General features: G+C 53.6%; 2 protein-coding genes across 3 annotated transcripts in view; both read right to left on the minus strand.

Annotated features, from left to right (window-relative positions):
• Window positions 1–3,429: 3,429 nt before the first annotated feature.
• LOC122915537 (protein FAM209A-like) lies at window positions 3,430–5,194 on the minus strand. Its single transcript, XM_044262290.1, has 2 exons — window positions 4,900–5,194; window positions 3,430–3,778 (listed from the first exon to the last, which is right to left on the minus strand). The coding sequence occupies exons 1-2, from the start codon at window positions 5,146–5,148 to the stop codon at window positions 3,515–3,517; spliced, it is 513 nt and encodes a 170-aa protein (XP_044118225.1). The 5' UTR covers window positions 5,149–5,194; the 3' UTR covers window positions 3,430–3,514.
• Window positions 5,195–8,328: 3,134 nt separating this feature from the next.
• The window catches only part of RTF2 (replication termination factor 2), a 40,526-nt gene continuing 31,283 nt past the window's right edge, over window positions 8,329–17,571 (minus strand). The window contains exons 6-9 of one of the 2 annotated variants that reach the window (XM_044262785.1): window positions 13,392–13,505; window positions 10,628–10,682; window positions 10,012–10,107; window positions 8,329–9,072 (exon numbers count right to left, since the gene is read on the minus strand). In XM_044262785.1, the coding sequence (XP_044118720.1) occupies window positions 8,897–9,072; window positions 10,012–10,107; window positions 10,628–10,682; window positions 13,392–13,505 (441 nt within the window). In that variant the 3' untranslated portion in view covers window positions 8,329–8,896. Of the gene's footprint in view, window positions 9,076–10,011; window positions 10,108–10,627; window positions 10,683–13,391; window positions 13,506–17,571 lie in introns of both variants that reach the window. The other variant, XM_044262784.1, reaches the window with a different exon arrangement.

Genomic DNA, 17,571 nt, shown 5'->3' on the forward strand with positions numbered 1-17,571 from the left:
GAGAAGCCAGCCTCAAAGGTCGCGTATGCAGGACGCCCCCGCACTCACCGACACCCTCCAAACGACGGCATCTGAGAGATGGAAACAGACGCGCGGGTGCCCGGCTGGGTGATGGGGGCGATTCCGGAGCCCACGCGAGGGGCAGCGGGCAGAGGTCTCCGGGCCGCCGCAGACCTGTCTCTTGGTTGTGGGGGCAGGTGTGCCTGTCTCCACGGGGGGCAAAATGGCCCAGAATCCTTCACACACACCGTCCCAATGCCGGGTCCCTGCTTTTGTTTTCCTACCACTGTTACGCCCCCCCCCCTTTAAAAAAGATTTTATTTATGTGAGTGAGTGAGTAAGTGGCAGAAGGAGAGGGTGAAGGAGGCCCCCACCAAACAGGGAACCCCATGCAGGGCTCCATCCCTGGGGTCATGACCTGAGCCGAAGGCAGCGGAGCCACCTGGGCCCCCGGATACCCCGTTCCTGATCCGCTGCCCTTAATCCTTTGGTCCCACTTCTTGGGTTCAGAGGCCGGTGCCTGGGTCAGAGGGAAGGTCCTGCAGTTTGGGGAAGCGGCACGTGGAGAGACCGGGCAGGTTTGTGTGTGTGTGTGTGTGTGTGTGTGTGCGCACACGTGCCGCGTTACTGTTCTCTACTTCCGTCAAGAAATTACCACAAACTGAGTGGCTTAAAGCAACACGCGTTCCTTATCTCCCGGCTTCTGTGGGCTGGGAGTACGGGCAGGGCGTCGGGGCTGAAATCCGAGGGTCAGCTAGGGCTGTGGTCACGGCAGTGACCGCTCCGTCCAGTCATCCAAGAGAGAGCTAGGTTACACGGGGCGGGGTGCCCCCTGGGGACGCCAGGGTTCTGCCCCCCCACCCGTGCCCAGATACAAGACAAAGTCCCTGCGGATGACCGTGCCAAGGGGGGCACCGACGGGCCTCCCAATTCGTTAGTTCCCGTACCCTCCTGCGGAGCAGCCTCCTTCTCGGCCGCGGGGTCTGGCGTGGGCCCCAGTCCAGGGCCCCCCCCACCCCCGAGGGATTTGTTTCACTTGATCTTAGCCAAAAGGCCGAGAAGCGATGAGGGATTTGTTTCTAACCAGTGGCTGATGTGAGAGCGGCCACTCCTGGATCACCCTCCGTCCTGTGAGGACTGGGTCTTCCTCCTCCCGCTGGCCTGGAGGGAGCAAACCACTGGGTGCGCCCCTCCCCCCGCGCCCCCTCCTCCCAGCCCCCCAGGTGAGCACAGAGAGCCAGCGGTTACCCTTGGCCTGTCAACTGCTCTTCTGAAACCATGGAGTGTGGTGACAGGAGGAATTGAATTTATGCTAGAACAGCAGATTTCAGTAGTTTAAGCTCTAGATCGAGAATCGAATGCATTTTTGCAGGAAAACATTGCATGCGATTGATTGGGTTCAGAAAACACTGTTCTCCAGACCAAACCGTGGTCTGCAGAGCCCTGCAGGAGGCTAGGCCGAGACTCGGGGACAAGATTTAATAGAAAGTGCTACATCCAAACACACAGATTTTGTTCTAATGTATAGCCTGGGTCACCGTGCTCTAAGGAAATTGTGAGGTTCTCTGCATTTTCTTACATGCCGCCCCCCTGCCCCCCCCACCCCCCAACGCCGTCTTTCATTGCTTGTGACCAGGACGGGACTACAGAAACTGTGATTTATATAATTCCATGTTTGCCTAGCAGACAAATGTGGGAGGTTTGTGACATTTACAGCTGAATAGATCTGATTCCCTTGAACGCTCTCCCTGCTTGTTAGCGTGTAAATAAGATTAGCATAAACTCGGAGTTGGCAAACTTCCCGTAAAGCGCCGGCAGTCCATGTTTTCAGCTCTGTGGGCCATCGGGTGTGTGTGGCAGTAACTCAAGCCTGCCCCCACAGGCAGTCTGGACGTGAACGCGAGCGGCCCGGTGCCAATGAACGTGATGGACACTGAAGTCTGAGTTTCATGTCACTTCCATGTCATGGAATGTTACTCCTCTTTTTTCTCAACCACTTAAAAATAGAAAAGCCATTATTAGCTCGTGGGCAGTGTAAATAAACATGGGCAGCAGGCTGGGCTGGGCCCGTCAGCCAGGGTTTGTTGCCTCCCTGGCCTTGTAGACGATCTCCGTTCATCTAACATCTACACCATGTTGAGATCAGAGATTACAGCCGCAGCATCGGGTGCCTCCGAGTGTGCGGGGAAGACAATTCACACAGGCCCATTTGCTTGAACTACGCAGAATACTGAAGGCACAGCTCAACTCCTGCCATTTCCCCTGTCCTGTTAAGACCAAGAGTCAAGTGTTCAGGAGCGGCAAGACGGGGAGAAAGGGGCCAGCGGCTTTGGTCTGAGGTCTGACTCCTACACTCAGATGGGATACAGCCTGAAGACTTTGCCCAGACAGGAAATCACGGATGGAGATTCTGGACTCCTCTGCCAGCCACACACAAGATGGACTCAAGTAGGTACAGGGACCTTCCATGTCTTCTCCAGGCTCGTACCTGTGTGTCTGCTGGGCTGCCCCCTGACCTAGACTGGGGGTCAGTAAAGCTAATTTAAGGGGGAGTATAGTTCCCATCAGTCGCACTAAAATGCCAAAATGTCCCAGTTTAAAAATGCGCTATAAACATTTTTTAAAGATTTTATTTATTAGACACAGAGAGAGAAATCACAAGTAGGCAGAGAGGCAGGCAGAGAGAGAGAGGGAAGCAGGCCCCCCGCTGAGCAGAGAGCTCAATGTGGGACTCGATCCCAGGACCCCGAGATCACGACCCGAGCCGAAGGCAGAGGCTTAACCCACTGAGCCACCCAGGCACCCCGTTATAAACATTCTTATCGACTACTTTGGGAAGCCCTAGTTAGCTCATCTGCATCCAAATTCCATTGAAAATACAGATCTATTCTCTATTTCTTAATCCAACTAGACATCTGGTAGAAGAAAAAGTCAATACATCTCATGCACAAGACAGAATGAATAAAAAAGACTTTTCTGGTGAGAAGAAAATCAAATGTTTCTAGAATCCAGCATTCCCTGACCTAAGCACACATGCACATGCATACACACCCTCTTAATTCGATCATTTCCTTTTAAACCTATAATTAAAGTTGGCCTTTGTAATAAATTATAAAGATAAAAATTGGTTCCATCTTTTGCACAAACCGCTACTAGAAAGGTAACTACTATGAATATGGTATCTACATCTTATCCCAAATTTTCTAAGCCTAATCGCCCCCCAGAGCCAGGGCGTCACCGCTGAGCAGGCTGCCTCTGCTACCCTGTTGCTCTCTGTGCTCCCCTCACCACTCACTGCGCTGGGGCTGGTGAAGAAGGCAAAAACAAAAGAGTAACTGCTGTGGTTACTGGCCTCCCATTTATTTTTTTTCTTCCATTTTAAAAAAGGAGAAAAAAAAAAAGAAAAAAAAACGGTGCCAACTTGGAGAATTCTTTCTTCAGAATAGTTTTATTGGTTTGCATATGGTTTGCCAACACTCAACTTTGTCTCTCCTACTCTGACACACAAATCCACTCATTCCGAGTCTTCTTCGCCCCATATTTCATAGATGGTGATATTATTGTGTGGGTCTGCGGGTACCTCCACGTTCTGAACCTTGAGGCCAGTGCCGGTTGCCATGGCTACTTTCAGATTCCGCACCTTGGACACGAATTTCACAAGGTCCATCTCCAGTTGCGTTAAGGTATTGAACGCATAGTCTTTGTTGGGGGAAGCGTTTTGATTTTTCTTTAGTGGAGAGCGAAATGAACAGCCTCGAAGGGCAGAAGGATTCTGCTCCTGTCAAGAAAAATACTCAGGGTGAATAATATGGTTGCCTTTGTTGGTTTTGACACAGTTCCAAGAGTCGGGCTCCCCTAAGAAAAGGTGGTTCTCACACTGCACTCTAGCCCAGGGATTGGCAAACTATGGCCCAGTCTGGCCCACCAATTGTTTTTGTAAATAAAGTTTTATTGGAACACAGCTTTGCTCATTTTTTTGCGCATTACGTAAGGTTGCTTTCAGGCTAAAATGGAAGAGTTGGGTCCGTGCAACAGAGACTGTACGTGTTGCAAAGCTGAAAATAGCTCTCAGTTTGGGCACAGGGTCATGAAGTGTTGGGCTGTCTAGCAGAAAACATGCCGTATTTCTCTCCCTTTCCCCATCCGAGGACTGTTCAGTCACTTTGAGGAGCTGCTACTTCTTTACACTTTTATCCCTTCACGACAGGTCTTTTTCCTTACCTGGAATAATGATACCATTTCCATCAGTTTGGCGACTTGTAAAAAATAAAGAATTTTAAAAAACAACAATAAGAGGAAATAAAGAATTTCTTTTAGGGAAGTTAAGAATCAGGGGCAGTGAATCTGTCTGTGAATGATGTTGACCTGAGACACACCAAGTTCTTAAATCTCTCCTTCATTAGAAAAAATATTATTTATTAGGATAAGTAGCAGGGCGCCTGGTGGCTCAGTTGGTTAAGCGGCTGCCTTCGGCTCGGGTCAGGATCCCAGGGTCCTAGAATCAAGTCCCACGTTGGGTTCCCTGCTCAGCGGGGAGCCTGCTTCTCCCTCTCCCTCTGCCTGCCTCTCTGCCTACTTGTGCTCTCTCTATAGAGCTGTCAAATAAATAAAAATATTTTTTAAAAATAGGATAAATATCAAGCCAAGCTTTTAATCAGCCAATAAGTGGAAGGTCAACTTCAACCGCTAGCCCTGACCCCTGAGGGTCTGGGGACCATCGTCTTCCCTAAGGACACACCAGGAAATGAATGTGCCCGCGTGTCACAGGACCACCAGGCAGGTGCCTCGCAGCCTGCTTCGCTCTACTGAGAGGCCCCGCCTATAAGGACTAGCACACGCGTCCCTCGGAGCCTGACCCGGCTGAGACAGAAGCGGGGGAGGAAACGGGGCGGTCCTTACCTTACTCTTCTCACTATCTCCTCGAAACTTCAGTACCGCATACAGCGCAACTACGAAAAAGAGCCAGAGCCATTTGCTCCCGAGCCAGCCGGGGGCGTGCTCTGGGAGATTCTGCCTGATCCGAAAGTGCCCTCCGCAAGGCACCTTCCCCTGGGGTTCTTTGACTTTCTCTCGCACAGGAGAAAACACAAAGGCGTAGCCGCAGCAGAGGCACAGAGGCAAGAACCAGAACCATGTCAGCGTCCGCATGGTGAGCCGAGATGGGGCACGAAGTTGCTCATGGTGGGTCTGTTTGCCTGCGCACCTGGAGACTGGGTGCCTGGGGCCGGGCCATTGGTGATGTCACAGAGCCCATTGTGATGACTTCCGGTCCGAGGAGGCGGCTCCCAGGGGTGGTTGTCCGGGAGCAAGGCTTAAAGGGAGGGGGAGAAACGTCAGGTGGACAGTAAGAGCGGGAGGACGGGCACCATGGGACGCCAGCTCCTTACCAGAACATTCTTTTTGACTCCCGGGACAGGCCCTCACCTAGTTCTGTTTCTCGCTTGTTGAATCCAGACATGATGGTGAGCAGGTCCCCCAGCACATGTCACGGTCAGACCGAGAGCCCAGTGGAGGAGAGATGACGCCAGAGGCCACACACTGGGAGCCGCTGGGGTGTGTGGTCTTGCCTGCGTTGTTCCTAAACATGATGATTTGCCAATTTTTAGATGCTGGGAGGGACTCCACTTTTTAAACCATGGTTTTTGGCTTCCTTTGAAAATAGGGGTGATCTGATCACACTGGGCTGTTCTCTGCCGGAGTCCAAGAGGCCCTCTGGGTGGCCGCGCGCTCCTCAGTCCCCCCGAATCCCTCTCGCCTCCCACCTCCACTCACTGATCGCCCCTGAGTGTGCGGTGCCTGCGTCAATCCAGGGTATCAATTGCTTCATTAAAATTGTGATTAAAACAGAGTGCTTTAGGAGACTAGAACAAAGGGTCAACTCTAGGTTAGGTTGTGCAGGGAGGCTCTCCCGAAAAAGACACTCGGGTAGTTTGAGGGGTGACAAGGAAGTGCTGGCATCTGCGTGGCGTGAGGACCCAGAGGGAGAAGGACCCAGCCTGTAGGATGACCAAAGCCGATACCAAAGCCGATGCCGGGAGGAAAGCCAGGGCTCACTGGCCGGTGTGTTCAAAACCATCAGTTTTTAAAATGGAGAGAAACCAAAAGAATCTCGTTAAATGGAATACAAGGCGGCTTGCGTCTGTTTCCCTGTGTCCTCTAATTCGCAGACTTAGTCCCTAGGAATGAAACGTTCTGCTATCATTAAGGATCCACTGGGAATCCTCCCTGTACCTCGCACTGTGTTGAGCTGTGGGCATAGAGCAAGGTTTCGTAGGACTACTTGAAACCACAGGGGGAGACGTCTCCTGTCTCCTGCGTGTGTACAGCTCATGGGAAGGCGGGGGCCTTCCTGCAGGAGGTGGTCTGTGAGGGGCTGGCAGGGATGCAAATCCAAAGGTCTGACTAGGAAGTAGGCAGTTAAAGAAGCCCTCCCAAGGGGCTACTTTGTAGCTGCTGCTTTGGGAAGCAGGTGGCTGGTGTCTCGGGCTACATGCTGGGGGGGGGGTGTGCCCCGGTGACCTTTGGGGACTCATTCTTGGAATTGAGGCTCGGTCCTGATCTCCCGAGCAGACTCATGTGACTCTTGAAGAGTCACCCCTGTTGCTGAGCTACGGCTGCAGGGTATTTTGGGGTGGCCCCGTGTCTGTGTGGACCCTATGATTTAAGTCACCTCCCCCAACAGTGCTCTAAAATGTGGCAGTCACGGTGCGATGCAGTGAGGGGCGCACAGACTTGTTCCCACTCCATGGGAACGCTTGGGAAATCGCGTCCCTACCTGATTTTTGTTATTCGGAAATGTTGACAGAGATTCCACGACAGGAATCACACGGTCTTGGTTTATACTGTGTTCAAAAGTCTAAAGCACTTTTCAAGAGAATGAGGACAAGTGGAAAAGCAGGTACGAAGCAAAGATCTTTGAGCCAAAGTGCTCTCTGGGTCCAAATCCAAGAACAGGTTCACGATGTTGAGTGGAAATCTCAGTTCATGGTGGGGGCTTTCGTTAGATTTCTTGGAAAGCAAAGACAAACAGCCTGTGTTTGGAGCTCTCGCCCTCCTGGGTCCCTCCGGCCTGGCAGAGCGGCTCGGGCCCTGCAGGGTGGGCAGAGGCGGCAGGAGCTTGCGGGCGCTCCTCCACCCTCCGTGGAAGCCTCGCCCCCCCTTTCCGCTGACCGACGCACTTGGCAAGTCTTTGTGGGAGAGACGGCGTGGCGTCCTGACCGGACACGAGCTAGGACCGTGTGTGCGATGCTGCGAGACGTGAGGTGGTCACCGGCCCCTCTCTGTGGTGGGCGAGTCCCAGGAGAGGAGGCCCATTGAGGCGTCACTCAACAGAGCGGCAGTTCTGAGCCATGACCGCTCTGCGCTGCTTCTCCTGTGTCCCTGGCACCCTGCCAGGCCCGGCGCGACACAGGCCGTTCCCCACCTCCGGAAGAACAAGTGCTGCTCCTCGGGCCTCTGTGGACTCCAGGCCTTGCCGGACACGAAAGGCTGGAAGCAGTCGCCACGGCAAGCTCTGCCCCGGGGCTGCGGTGCTCGTGGGGCTGGGGGGAGCCGCAGGGGCTGGCTGCTGAGTGCGGCAGAGGCTGGGGCGGAAGGGCAGGGCGGGGGACACTCAGAGCTTGGCGGGGACTGTGAGGGGAAGCAGGCGGCCTGAGCTGCTCCAGTTTTGATGCTGGGGACACTGTGACCAGGTAACGGGGAAAAACTGGGGACAAACTAATCCCCACAGAATAAGATGAAGGCTAAAATGAGGTCAACTGAAGCTGGCAAAAATAATGGCTGTTAATATTTTTTAAAAAATGCAACAATTAGGAAATGGTTTTACTGGGCTATATAGGAAATGGGTGAGGAAAAGAAAATGGGCAATTCAGTTTTGTTCTGGAAAGGTCCCCCACAAAAATCCACTGATGGGAATTGAATTCTGATTAAAATGATTCTCTGTTCATAACAGAGACACCTCAGGGCCGAGCTTCCATTCCTCGGAGACAGAGGACATGGGGGCACAGTCCACCCGCCCAGGCCTCCGGCCTTTCTCCCTGGCTCCGTCTCCCGCGTGCTGACGGCAACCGGACAGGCCCGTGCACCGTGCAACCGTCCCCAGAAAGCCGGGCTGACGGGTGTTCCCAGCTCTGAATCAGTCCCACGGGACGTTTCCATGCCTGACGTCCATCCCAGCACACGGGATGAACCAGTAAGACACCCCGATTTTACACAGAATTGCCTTCATCTTCTGCAAGAAAAGGGAACTCAGGACGTGGAAATGCTCTGATGGCCATCAATGGAGAGGCTGTCATTTTCTTAAACATGGGAGAGAGAAAAATAGACAGATGAGAGAAAAGGCAGACTTGCTTTATTTTTATATCAAACCCTCAGGTGCCCAACTAAAAGGCTTTCAACTTGAAAGTGATAAAAATAAAGGAAACTCCCTTGAGACGCGACCGGGAAGGCAAAAGCTCCGCTGGGGGGGGCGCCGGGGGGTGCCCGCCAATGGACGCGCCGGCGGGGTGCACGGAAAGCTCGTGTTCTAAAGTCCAATTCCACCTGGTCTGTTTCACTACCGGCAGCAAAATCATTAGAATTTTAGGCAAAATGGGCCACCCCCACCCCCCAAGGAATCTGGAGTCTTTATTTCAACCATAAAAGGTACAGCGAAGGCCTCTTTCCAGGCCGCGGGGAGGACACGAGCCTGCAGGAGGGGGCAGGCAGGGCCCAGCGCGTCACCACGGGAACCCACGCACGGCACACCAGGGGAGACCACGCCAGCTCTGGGGGTTGGGAGGACGACTTTATAGCTCGGCGCAAATGGAGAGCCCGCAGAGGACGGCACGGGCATGCCCCGGCCACCTGCCCTGGTGGAAACCGGAGGGCCTGTGTGGCACAGGGCGCAGCACGCGCTTCAGAAGCAGTAGGACGTGTGGGTGACCCAGTGGGCGGACTCCTCCTTGGAGCGCTTGGCGGAGCTGTGAGTCGTGAAAAGGGACTTGTAAGCTTCCGACTCTTCGCTGTCGGCAATGGACCGCTTTGGGGGTCCACCCAGAGGCTTCCCGACTTTTCCAGAAGAGCTCCCGTTTGCTGCTGAAGAATGAAAAGCCAAATACGTTAAGGTTGGGCCTACACCTCATTCCACATATCGCGTTCTTAAAAAGGGAAAAAAAATGTCTGTTAATCTCAGGAATCTCCCTCTTCCTTTCTTGCGGTAAATGAAGAAAGTACATCATCTCAACTGCCAACTCCTAGAAACAGATGAGGCTCCTGCACCGCAGTCTTATCACTGAAAACCACAGCACTGACTGTTCGCTGTCCTCTGCGCTCTGGTGCCAGCCCTGGGAAAGCTGCAGATCAGATGGCCCTCAGGAGAAGTGCCACCAGCCTGCCTCACAGTGGCAGGTGCGCAAGTTCCAGGACGCCCGGTCACCTACCCCCAGGCCAGTGGCCACGCGGTGCAGGGTGAGGCTGGAACCCGTTAGCCATGGCGGGTGCCACTCACGACACAGGATCACACCTCCTTTCGCCTAACAATAAATCTGTTTCCTTCTTGTGAAATCTATCTTTCCTTTAAGATAAAGGTGGACAGGAGAAACGCACTGACTTCTGGGCTATGCGTCAAATGTCCCTCTGACACTTGGCGAGAAGCAGGTCGAGGGAAGGCTGGTGGAGTGCCACGTGTGGTGCACGTGAAACCCCAGCCTCATCAGGGACGTTCCCGCCCATGCCCCGAGCCTCGGGCCACTAACCAGTTTCGTGGTTCGTCTGAGTCCGGCTCCCTGGGCAACCTGGGTAGCCCGGCACCAGAGGCGGACTCAACAGAAAAACAAGTAGCATCGGTGGCCAGACTCCTTCAACCAGGCTTTGGGGTAGAGCGGCTGTGTCTCAGCCTCCCAGAGAGCTCAGGGACTACTAGAAACATCACAGGATCAGCTCGAGCTTTCAGATTTGCTCCGGTGGAACTGGGACATCGGCTCCTGGGTCGGCAGCCCTCCCAGCAGCCCCTGTTGTCTCAGCAGGACCCACCTGCACTCCGGGGAGCTGAGCTGGCTTTCTTCTCTCTAGAGTCAAGGCTGGCTTCTTCAGGCTTCCCTGTCTTAATTTTTGATGGCCCTGGAAATTCTGTTTAAAAAATAAAAAAAGTAAGGCAGACAAAAACAAAGCAAGAGCATGACATTTTTTTTTAAAGATTTTTTATTTATTTGATAGACAGAGATCACAAGTAGGCAGAGAGACAGGCAGAAAGAGGAGGAAGCAGGCTTCCCGCTGAGCAGAGAGCCCGATTCGGGCTTGATCCCAGGACCCTGGGATCACGATCTGAGCCAAAGGCAGAGGCTTTAACCCACTGAGCCACCCAGGCGCCCCCAAAGCATGAATTTTTTTTAAAAGATTTTATTTATTTATTTGACAGAGATGGTAAGTAGGCAGAGAGGCAGGCAGAGAGAGAGGAAGAAGCAGGCTCCCTGCCGAGCAGAGAGCCCCATGTGGGGCTCGATCCCAGGACCCCAGGATCACGACCTGAGCCGAAGGCAGAGGCTTCAACCAGCTGAGCCACCCAGGCACCCCCAAAGCATGAATTTTTGAAAGAAACAGCTCCACAGACTTATTTTTGCAGAAATATGGCCCTCTTTTGGTGTCTTACCTTCACTGACACCTGGCTTTGAGACAGACTCTGCCGCCTTGGGTTTCTTTGCTTTCTGTGAAGAGAAAGAGCAAACCCGAGATGTGCTTGAACTCGACTTCGGCGGAAGCGTGGCCGCCGCCGCCGCCCCAAAGCCCACTGACAGGCCGATGCGGTCCGTGTGCGGGAGGCGCTCGTCCTGGAGCTGACTCTGACCGCACGAGTCCTGAACCGCGACCCTCGGCATGTGTTTCCAGTTTCGTGCTTCTGCTCCCCCAGGAATACAGCTGAAGAGATCTGCGTGGTTCTCTACTTATATTCCCAAAGCCACATTCTCAAAAATCTTAAATGACGGCGCCAGATTTCGGTGGTACCTGCGTCAGCGGTGACTACGGCACACGGACGAGCGAGTCCACGAGCCGCGAGCTTAGGGATGGGCGCCGCAGGCCGGCCCGTCTAAGACGCACCGAGCCTCACGCACGCGGGCCTCTCGCGTTCAGAGCGGTCGAGCTGTTATCTCACCACACAGACTTGAGGCCAGGGACACTTGGCTGGCTCCGTCTAAGAGCGCGCCGCTGTTGATCATGGGGTTATGGCTTTGAGCCCCACGCTGGGTGCAGAGATTCCTGAGAACAAACAAAGACCTGACACCATGCTAAAGGACACTTGAGCCCATCCTCCTAAACTCTGGATTACTCCTGTTAAGACTTCTAGGCACTAGAATTCTGTCACTCAGAATAACGACACTGGTCAGCAAAAATTCAAGAAACGGAACTAACCATTCTAAAATCGCACAGCTGTGTCAGAACGGATTCAGAGCAGGGACAGAAGGATGTTTATTCAATTTACTTTAACATGCACTTTCCTAAGTATCCAAAAGGTGGCGCTAACGACACACGGCCTAATTATGACGGAAGGCTGCGGTCACTAGAAGTTGGGGGGAGCACACCTTGAACTTGTAATACAGACAGGCAGAATGACTTGTAACGCTTCTACACAATGTAGAAACTTCCCGTTTGCTTCACACATGCAAGGCCCACATTCAAATCCGTGAGGCTGATACCCAGTCCTCAAGGAAAGACAACGGGGTTTTGGAGCCTTTCGTTCCCAGCTGAGGCTCATAAAAGCAAGAGCAGTAAGAAGTCGGAGAAGTGCCATGTCCTGTCCTCGGCTGAGAGTATATTTGGGAAATATTTTGGTATCCTGGTAGCAGTATCTACGAGGCATTCCCAGAAGCTGCGGAGAGGGGTGTGCTGGCCCCACTGGGCTTTCAACACCGCAGCGGGAACTCTGGGACTGGAGCCCGCTCCCCGCAGCGGCTCCGTTAATGACGACACAAATGCCAGGAGCCTCGGAAACACTTTTCTTCCCCTTTCGCGCTCTTTAAAAACTGAGCTTGATCAATGACAGCAAGGAAGAACCAGCAGATCCTTTCTGATAACTGTCAAAACTCTCTCAAGCTTTTTTCGTTTTTGCTCATATGGTAACAAAATCACACAAAACCAACAGAAGGAGTGCACTTACATTCTGGGGGGTGTAGGGTCCTGTTCTTCCCTCTGTGATGATCAGAAAAACACAACTCCGAGATATCTCTGATGATTACATCACTGACACATGGATGCCCACAGAGGCAGGCAATTTCCCCCACTACTTTATTGTCCTCAGGACACGGAAACGCATTTCCTAGTGCTTCAAAACATTCCTCTGACTTAGTTCTGATCACAAAATTTCTCCCACATTTGCCCTGAAGCTAACTTCTTTTGTATTTTTAATTTTATAATTTAAAATTGTGATTATTTAAAAAAATTATTCTCTTTGAACCATCTCTACACCCATCGTGGGGCTGGAATTCACAACCTGGAGATCTAGCATTCCGAGCTCTCTGGACTAGCCAGACAGGTGCCCTAATTTGTTTTCTTTGAAGAATGAAAAACTTGCTGTTCACAAAAATCACAGGGATCATTTGTAAATATTTAAGAAATAAAAAATTTGCTGCTGGACCCGCAACGGATGGCACATAGAAGGACTTCTTAGCTAATAAACTGTTTTAAGCCTGGTCCTTAGGCCACGTCAGGAGGCAATGAATCCACTGCTTATGGAACAGGATCCTAGGCCCAGGGCCACAGAACAAAGCCTTCCCACCATGTCTGTGTCCACACAGAGCTTTAGTCGTGGCCGTGGGTCCCCAGCACTGGTCTCCCTTCAAAGAGCAGAGGCAGCCCTCGCAACTAGAGGCCGGGCAGGGCTCAGGAAGGCCGGGGGCGGCCCCCAGGCGTGGGAAGGCTGCTCAGCCCCACACTACCTGAGGCGCCTCAGCAGTGGGTGGGGGTTGCAGGCTCCGAGGCCCCCCAGATCTCTAGGGGATTCGCAGGACATTCAGACCTGGACGGATAGGCTCTCCGGATGTGCTGTCCACTCCTACTGTCCAAGTCTTACACACCCACACTCTTAAAGCCGGCACAGTACAGTGGGGGTGGTGGCCGCACCCCCTCCCCAACAGGCTGCAACCAGGCCCGATCTTGGTGACCCTCCCGAGCACCCTGCCCCACACAGGTGCTGTCACCAGCCCACGTCACAAATGAAGCAACTGAGTGAAAGGGCAGAACCGTCGTGCCCCTCGCCAGTGAGCCCAGGCCGGTCAAGGCCATACAAGCGCCTCCATCACCTCGCGTCCAAAAGCCAGCCCCCGCGGTGCAGACCCGGGGTCTGCCACGGCCCCACAGCAGAGGAAGCAGGTGGCAGCTGAAGACTCCAGGGACGGGGATGGACCCCAGGGCTCCGTTACCTTCTCCAGCTTCGCCCTCAGCCTCCTCTCCTCCATCCTCCCCTTCAGCGTTTCCACGTCCTCCTTGGTGCCGTTGAGCACGATGACGTCCTCCTCCTGGAAGGCGGCCCCGCACTGGAGAGGACAGAACACAGGAGAGACTCCGTGAGCACGCGGACGGCCGCTCAGCTACACCCCCCAGATGCTCCCCGAGCCCAACCACAGCTCTGCGAACCCTCGAGAACTTCCTGCCTGGGTCTCGGCTGAGCCGGCTTGAGTTGAGCCCTGCTCTGGCCAGTTCTGTGTACGCAGGCAGCATGGCAGGCCCGAGAGGGGCTCTGTGAGGCCAGCCCCACACTGGTGGCTGCGAACCCAAAGGGGGCCCACCGTTTCCTCTTTTTTTTTTTTTTTTAAAGATTTCATTTATTTATTTGATAGAGATCACAAGCAGGCAGAGAGGCAGGCAGAGAGAGAGAGAAGAGGAAGCAGGCTTCCTGCTGAGCAGAGAGCCCGATGCGGGACTCGATCCCAGGACCCTGGGATCATGACCTGAGCCGAAGGCAGAGGCTTTAACCCACTGAGCCACCCAGGCACCCAAGGGGCCCACCATTTCCTAACAGCATCGGGCTTCTTTCCATCCAGATGTGCCCCGCGGCCCCGGCCTCCAGGCGGCAGGAGAAGGGCCCCGTTCACAGCGGCTGGCAGCTGCTGGGCACGCAGGGCACGTCTGTGCCGGGGACCGGCCTATCTGTCAGCACTTGCTGCCGGTTCTCCTCGGGAGGATCACTCCCCGAGAGCCCGTGCTGTGCCCGCCGCACCCCACTGGCCCCGGGCAGAGCCTCTGTCCCAGCAGACAGCAGACGTTCGCCAGCCTGACCTGGCGTCAGGGTCTCCGGGAGCGAGAGGACCCTCGGCCGGTGTCCGGTTCAGGAGCTCCGGGGTGGGGCCCCTCACCCGCATTATCTCCCGCGTTCTCAGGTGATGCGGACGCTGCCTGTGGGGGAACCTGGGCTCCATCCCAGCAGGACAGCGGAAGGACCTGTGTGGAGGCAGGGGCTGCCCTTCAGCTCTCTCCTAGGCCGCTGCCCACTCTCGTTCCCATGGGGGTGGGGGCGGGGTGGGGGTCCTGCATTTTCAAAGGCCCGCCTGGGGAGCCCACCCCGCTGAGGGAAGGACTGGGGCCAGCATCTGTTCTGTTCTGGGCTCTTCCTCCTCCCGTGGGTCCCAAGGCCCGGACACACCCGTGCATTCTCTGGGCCTCAGTTACCGCATCTGTGAAATGGGAAGTAAACGGAAGTCCCAGCACGGCTGGGAGGAGATGAGAATTCAGGGCGACGGCTAAGGGAGCGCAGCACAGGGCTGGGTACCCGACAGTCAACCCCAGGGGCTACAGCTGCGGGCTGCGCTTTCCTGGTCGAGCGCGACCCGTCCTGATGCAGACCGTCTCCAGGACGCATCTCTGCGTTTCTAACTAGCTTCCCTGGGAGAAACCTCACACACACATGGCTGCATGTGTCCTGACGACAAAGTGGGTCTCTGTGCCCTTTCACGGAGGGAGAGCCCACGATTTCTGCTGACACTGCCCAGGTCTGTCCCTTACCATCGGCCACACAGCCCTACCAGCCTGCTGGGACAAGCGTGAGCCGTGAGCACGACGACGTGCTGACCCCAGGGAGGCCTCGAAAGCCTATCCTGCCCGGAAGAGGAACAGCCACAGACCTCCTGGACCCAGAATCTCTGTTCTACAACACATTCTCAGCACAAGACACGGAAGTGCTCTTCTTAAAAGCTGCCAAGTTCTTCCCAGCACCTCCCCACACACAGGAGAGCCATTGGACACGGGCTGGCCCCCCAGGGGCTGCCTTAGCTTGGTTATTTACTGTGGTTCTCATCCCCAAAACCCACTGCACAGACCTAAGACACCTCCTTTCCCAGGAGGGACCTGGTAAGATGTCCCAGCTGCAGAGATCCCCCACCCCACCCTCGGGCCCACACAGCCGAGAGGAGAGGAGGGCCACAGGGAAGTCCTACGCAAGAGAAGGGGGGCTGTTAGCACCTCACTGGGACTGCCTTGGAAGAAAAGGAGCTTGTTTGTCGCCATCACTGCAGGGAGGCCTCCAGGCTCTGCAGGAGTTGGCCCTCAGGGAAGCCCCACGCCGGGGGAGATTTGGGTAGAGCCTTCCCTTGGGGATCTGCTTCTTGAGAAGGGAGTGAAAAGGATCTGCAGGAACAGAATCACGTGGCGGATACGGCCCAGCGGGGCTGGGGCAATGGCGTCAATAACCCTCCCGAGCACACAACCAAGAGGCAGAAAGGAGTCCCCATTTGTTCCATTAGCCTGCCCCCCTTTCCTCCCCACCTGGGGTTTCCGTGGCTGATTTCCACCAGTTCTCCGCACCCCTTCCTGGAGAGTCGGCAGTCAGCAGCCTCCCTCCTTCCTCTACACGTGACTGTTTGGTTGTCTAGATCGGACTGTGGACCCCATTCTACCTACAGTTGTGGTGTGTTGTGCCCAGAGTTCTAGTTTTAAAGTTGAATTAGCCACTAACCATAAAAAGTCAGGAGCACCTTTCATACTAAAAATTGAGATATCTTGTTTTCTCCCCCAAATTCAAAAGATCCATTAATACTAAACCCACGCTCTCGAGGTCTTAATTGCTGGGACCTGAACAGGGCTGCCCTTTAGAGCCCTGTTGCACATGAGTTCCCAGGGCAGCAGGCCCCGTCCTGCTGGGGGTGCCTGACCCTGGCAGGCTTCTGCCTCCAGGAACTTGCGTGAGTGGCCCATTCCTTGGGAGCAAATGAAGCCAGAGCAGGAAGCAGCTTTCCATCCACAGTGCCCGCTGCCAGCCTAGGGCTCTCCTCTCGGGACTGAAGGGAGAGGGAGGGCTGCAGCAGGGACACGGCTGACCCGAAGGGACAGACCCGCTCTGCTTATAAAGTAACTCACATCATAAGCAAAAAACACTCATATTTTCCTGCAAATGCATTTTTCTAGGTGTACAGTCACCGCACAGCTGAGATCAGGTATTTATTTTAAATTAGCCTCCTTTTATCACTTATAACTCAGATGCCCCCAAGATGGGGAAAATAAATCACAATACACTCTTAAAAAGGGCAGGCAGACAGTTATTTTAGAGTTTGACAATGTAGAAAGTGCTTATTAAGCTAAAAGAAAAAGAAATGATATATCCATAATCTCTAGATATTAACTTTTTTTTTAAGCATTAGGGAAAAACAAGCCAGCCCAGAGAACGGGTAGAATTATGGTAATATGCTACTCTGCTATTCTGCCTGCAGGTCTGTATCCTGCACAAATGGAAAAGCGGCTTCTCCATCACTGTTCTTACAAATAATCTTTGCAATGAACACCCAACGGCATACATCTCAGACCCCAAAACCCCACTTGTGGGACTCGTTTATTCTCCATCACTGAAGTCTGTTTCCTACATAATACTTTGTGACACGTAGTAAATGAACGTGGGCCCGTACGTGGGTACTGACTTTTATATTAGTGCTTCCCTCTGTCACACCGGAGGCCCCGAGAGGGACGGACTGGTCGTCCCTCTGCTGCGGCCGAGTCCTGTACACACTGGGCACCAGGAAATAATCGCTCTATGCATAAATGAAAAGACGACCCAAAGAAATACCTCAAACAAGGATGAAAGGGAATAAAATTTTAAAGCCAAATAGTTCTCGTGAAAGTCATATGAACTTTACACTCCCTACACATGTAAGACTTCCCATCACACCATATAATTTAAAGGAACAAAAACACTTACACTGCTCTGAAAGGTAAAAGAAGATAGTTCCTTTTTGGCTTTGATTAAGAAACAAAAATCCCCACCGCATTCCTACTGCCCCTCGTGCATTCCGTGTATATGCTGTAGGTCCACTTTACTTATTAGGATGTTTTTTATTTTTATTTTTTAAAGATTTTATTTATTTATTTGACAGACACAGATCACAAGTAGGCAGAGAGGCAGGCAGAGAGAGGAAGGGAAGCAGGCTCCCCGCTGAGCAGGGAGCCTGATGTGGGGCTCGATCCCAGGACCCTGGGACCATGACCTGAGCCAAAGGCAGAGGCTTTAACCCACTTAGCCACCCAGGTGCCCCTATTAGGATGTTTTTTAAAGACTTTATTTGAGAGAGACAGAGAGCGAGCATGAGCGGGGTGGGAGGAGGGGGAGAAGCAGCTTCT

The sequence above is a fragment of the Neovison vison genome, chromosome 8 (genome assembly GCF_020171115.1).
Source record: "Neovison vison isolate M4711 chromosome 8, ASM_NN_V1, whole genome shotgun sequence".
NCBI lineage: Eukaryota > Metazoa > Chordata > Mammalia > Carnivora > Mustelidae > Neogale > Neogale vison.

Coding starts and splice junctions, on each gene's coding strand:
- LOC122915537 (XM_044262290.1), bottom strand. CDS start 5,148: ATGCGGACGCTGACATGGTTCTGGTTCTTGCCTCTGTGCCTCTGCTGC. Junction 3,779..4,899: donor GAGATAGTGAGAAGAGTAAG/GTAAGGACCGCC, acceptor TTTTCTTGACAG/GAGCAGAATCCTTCTGCCCT.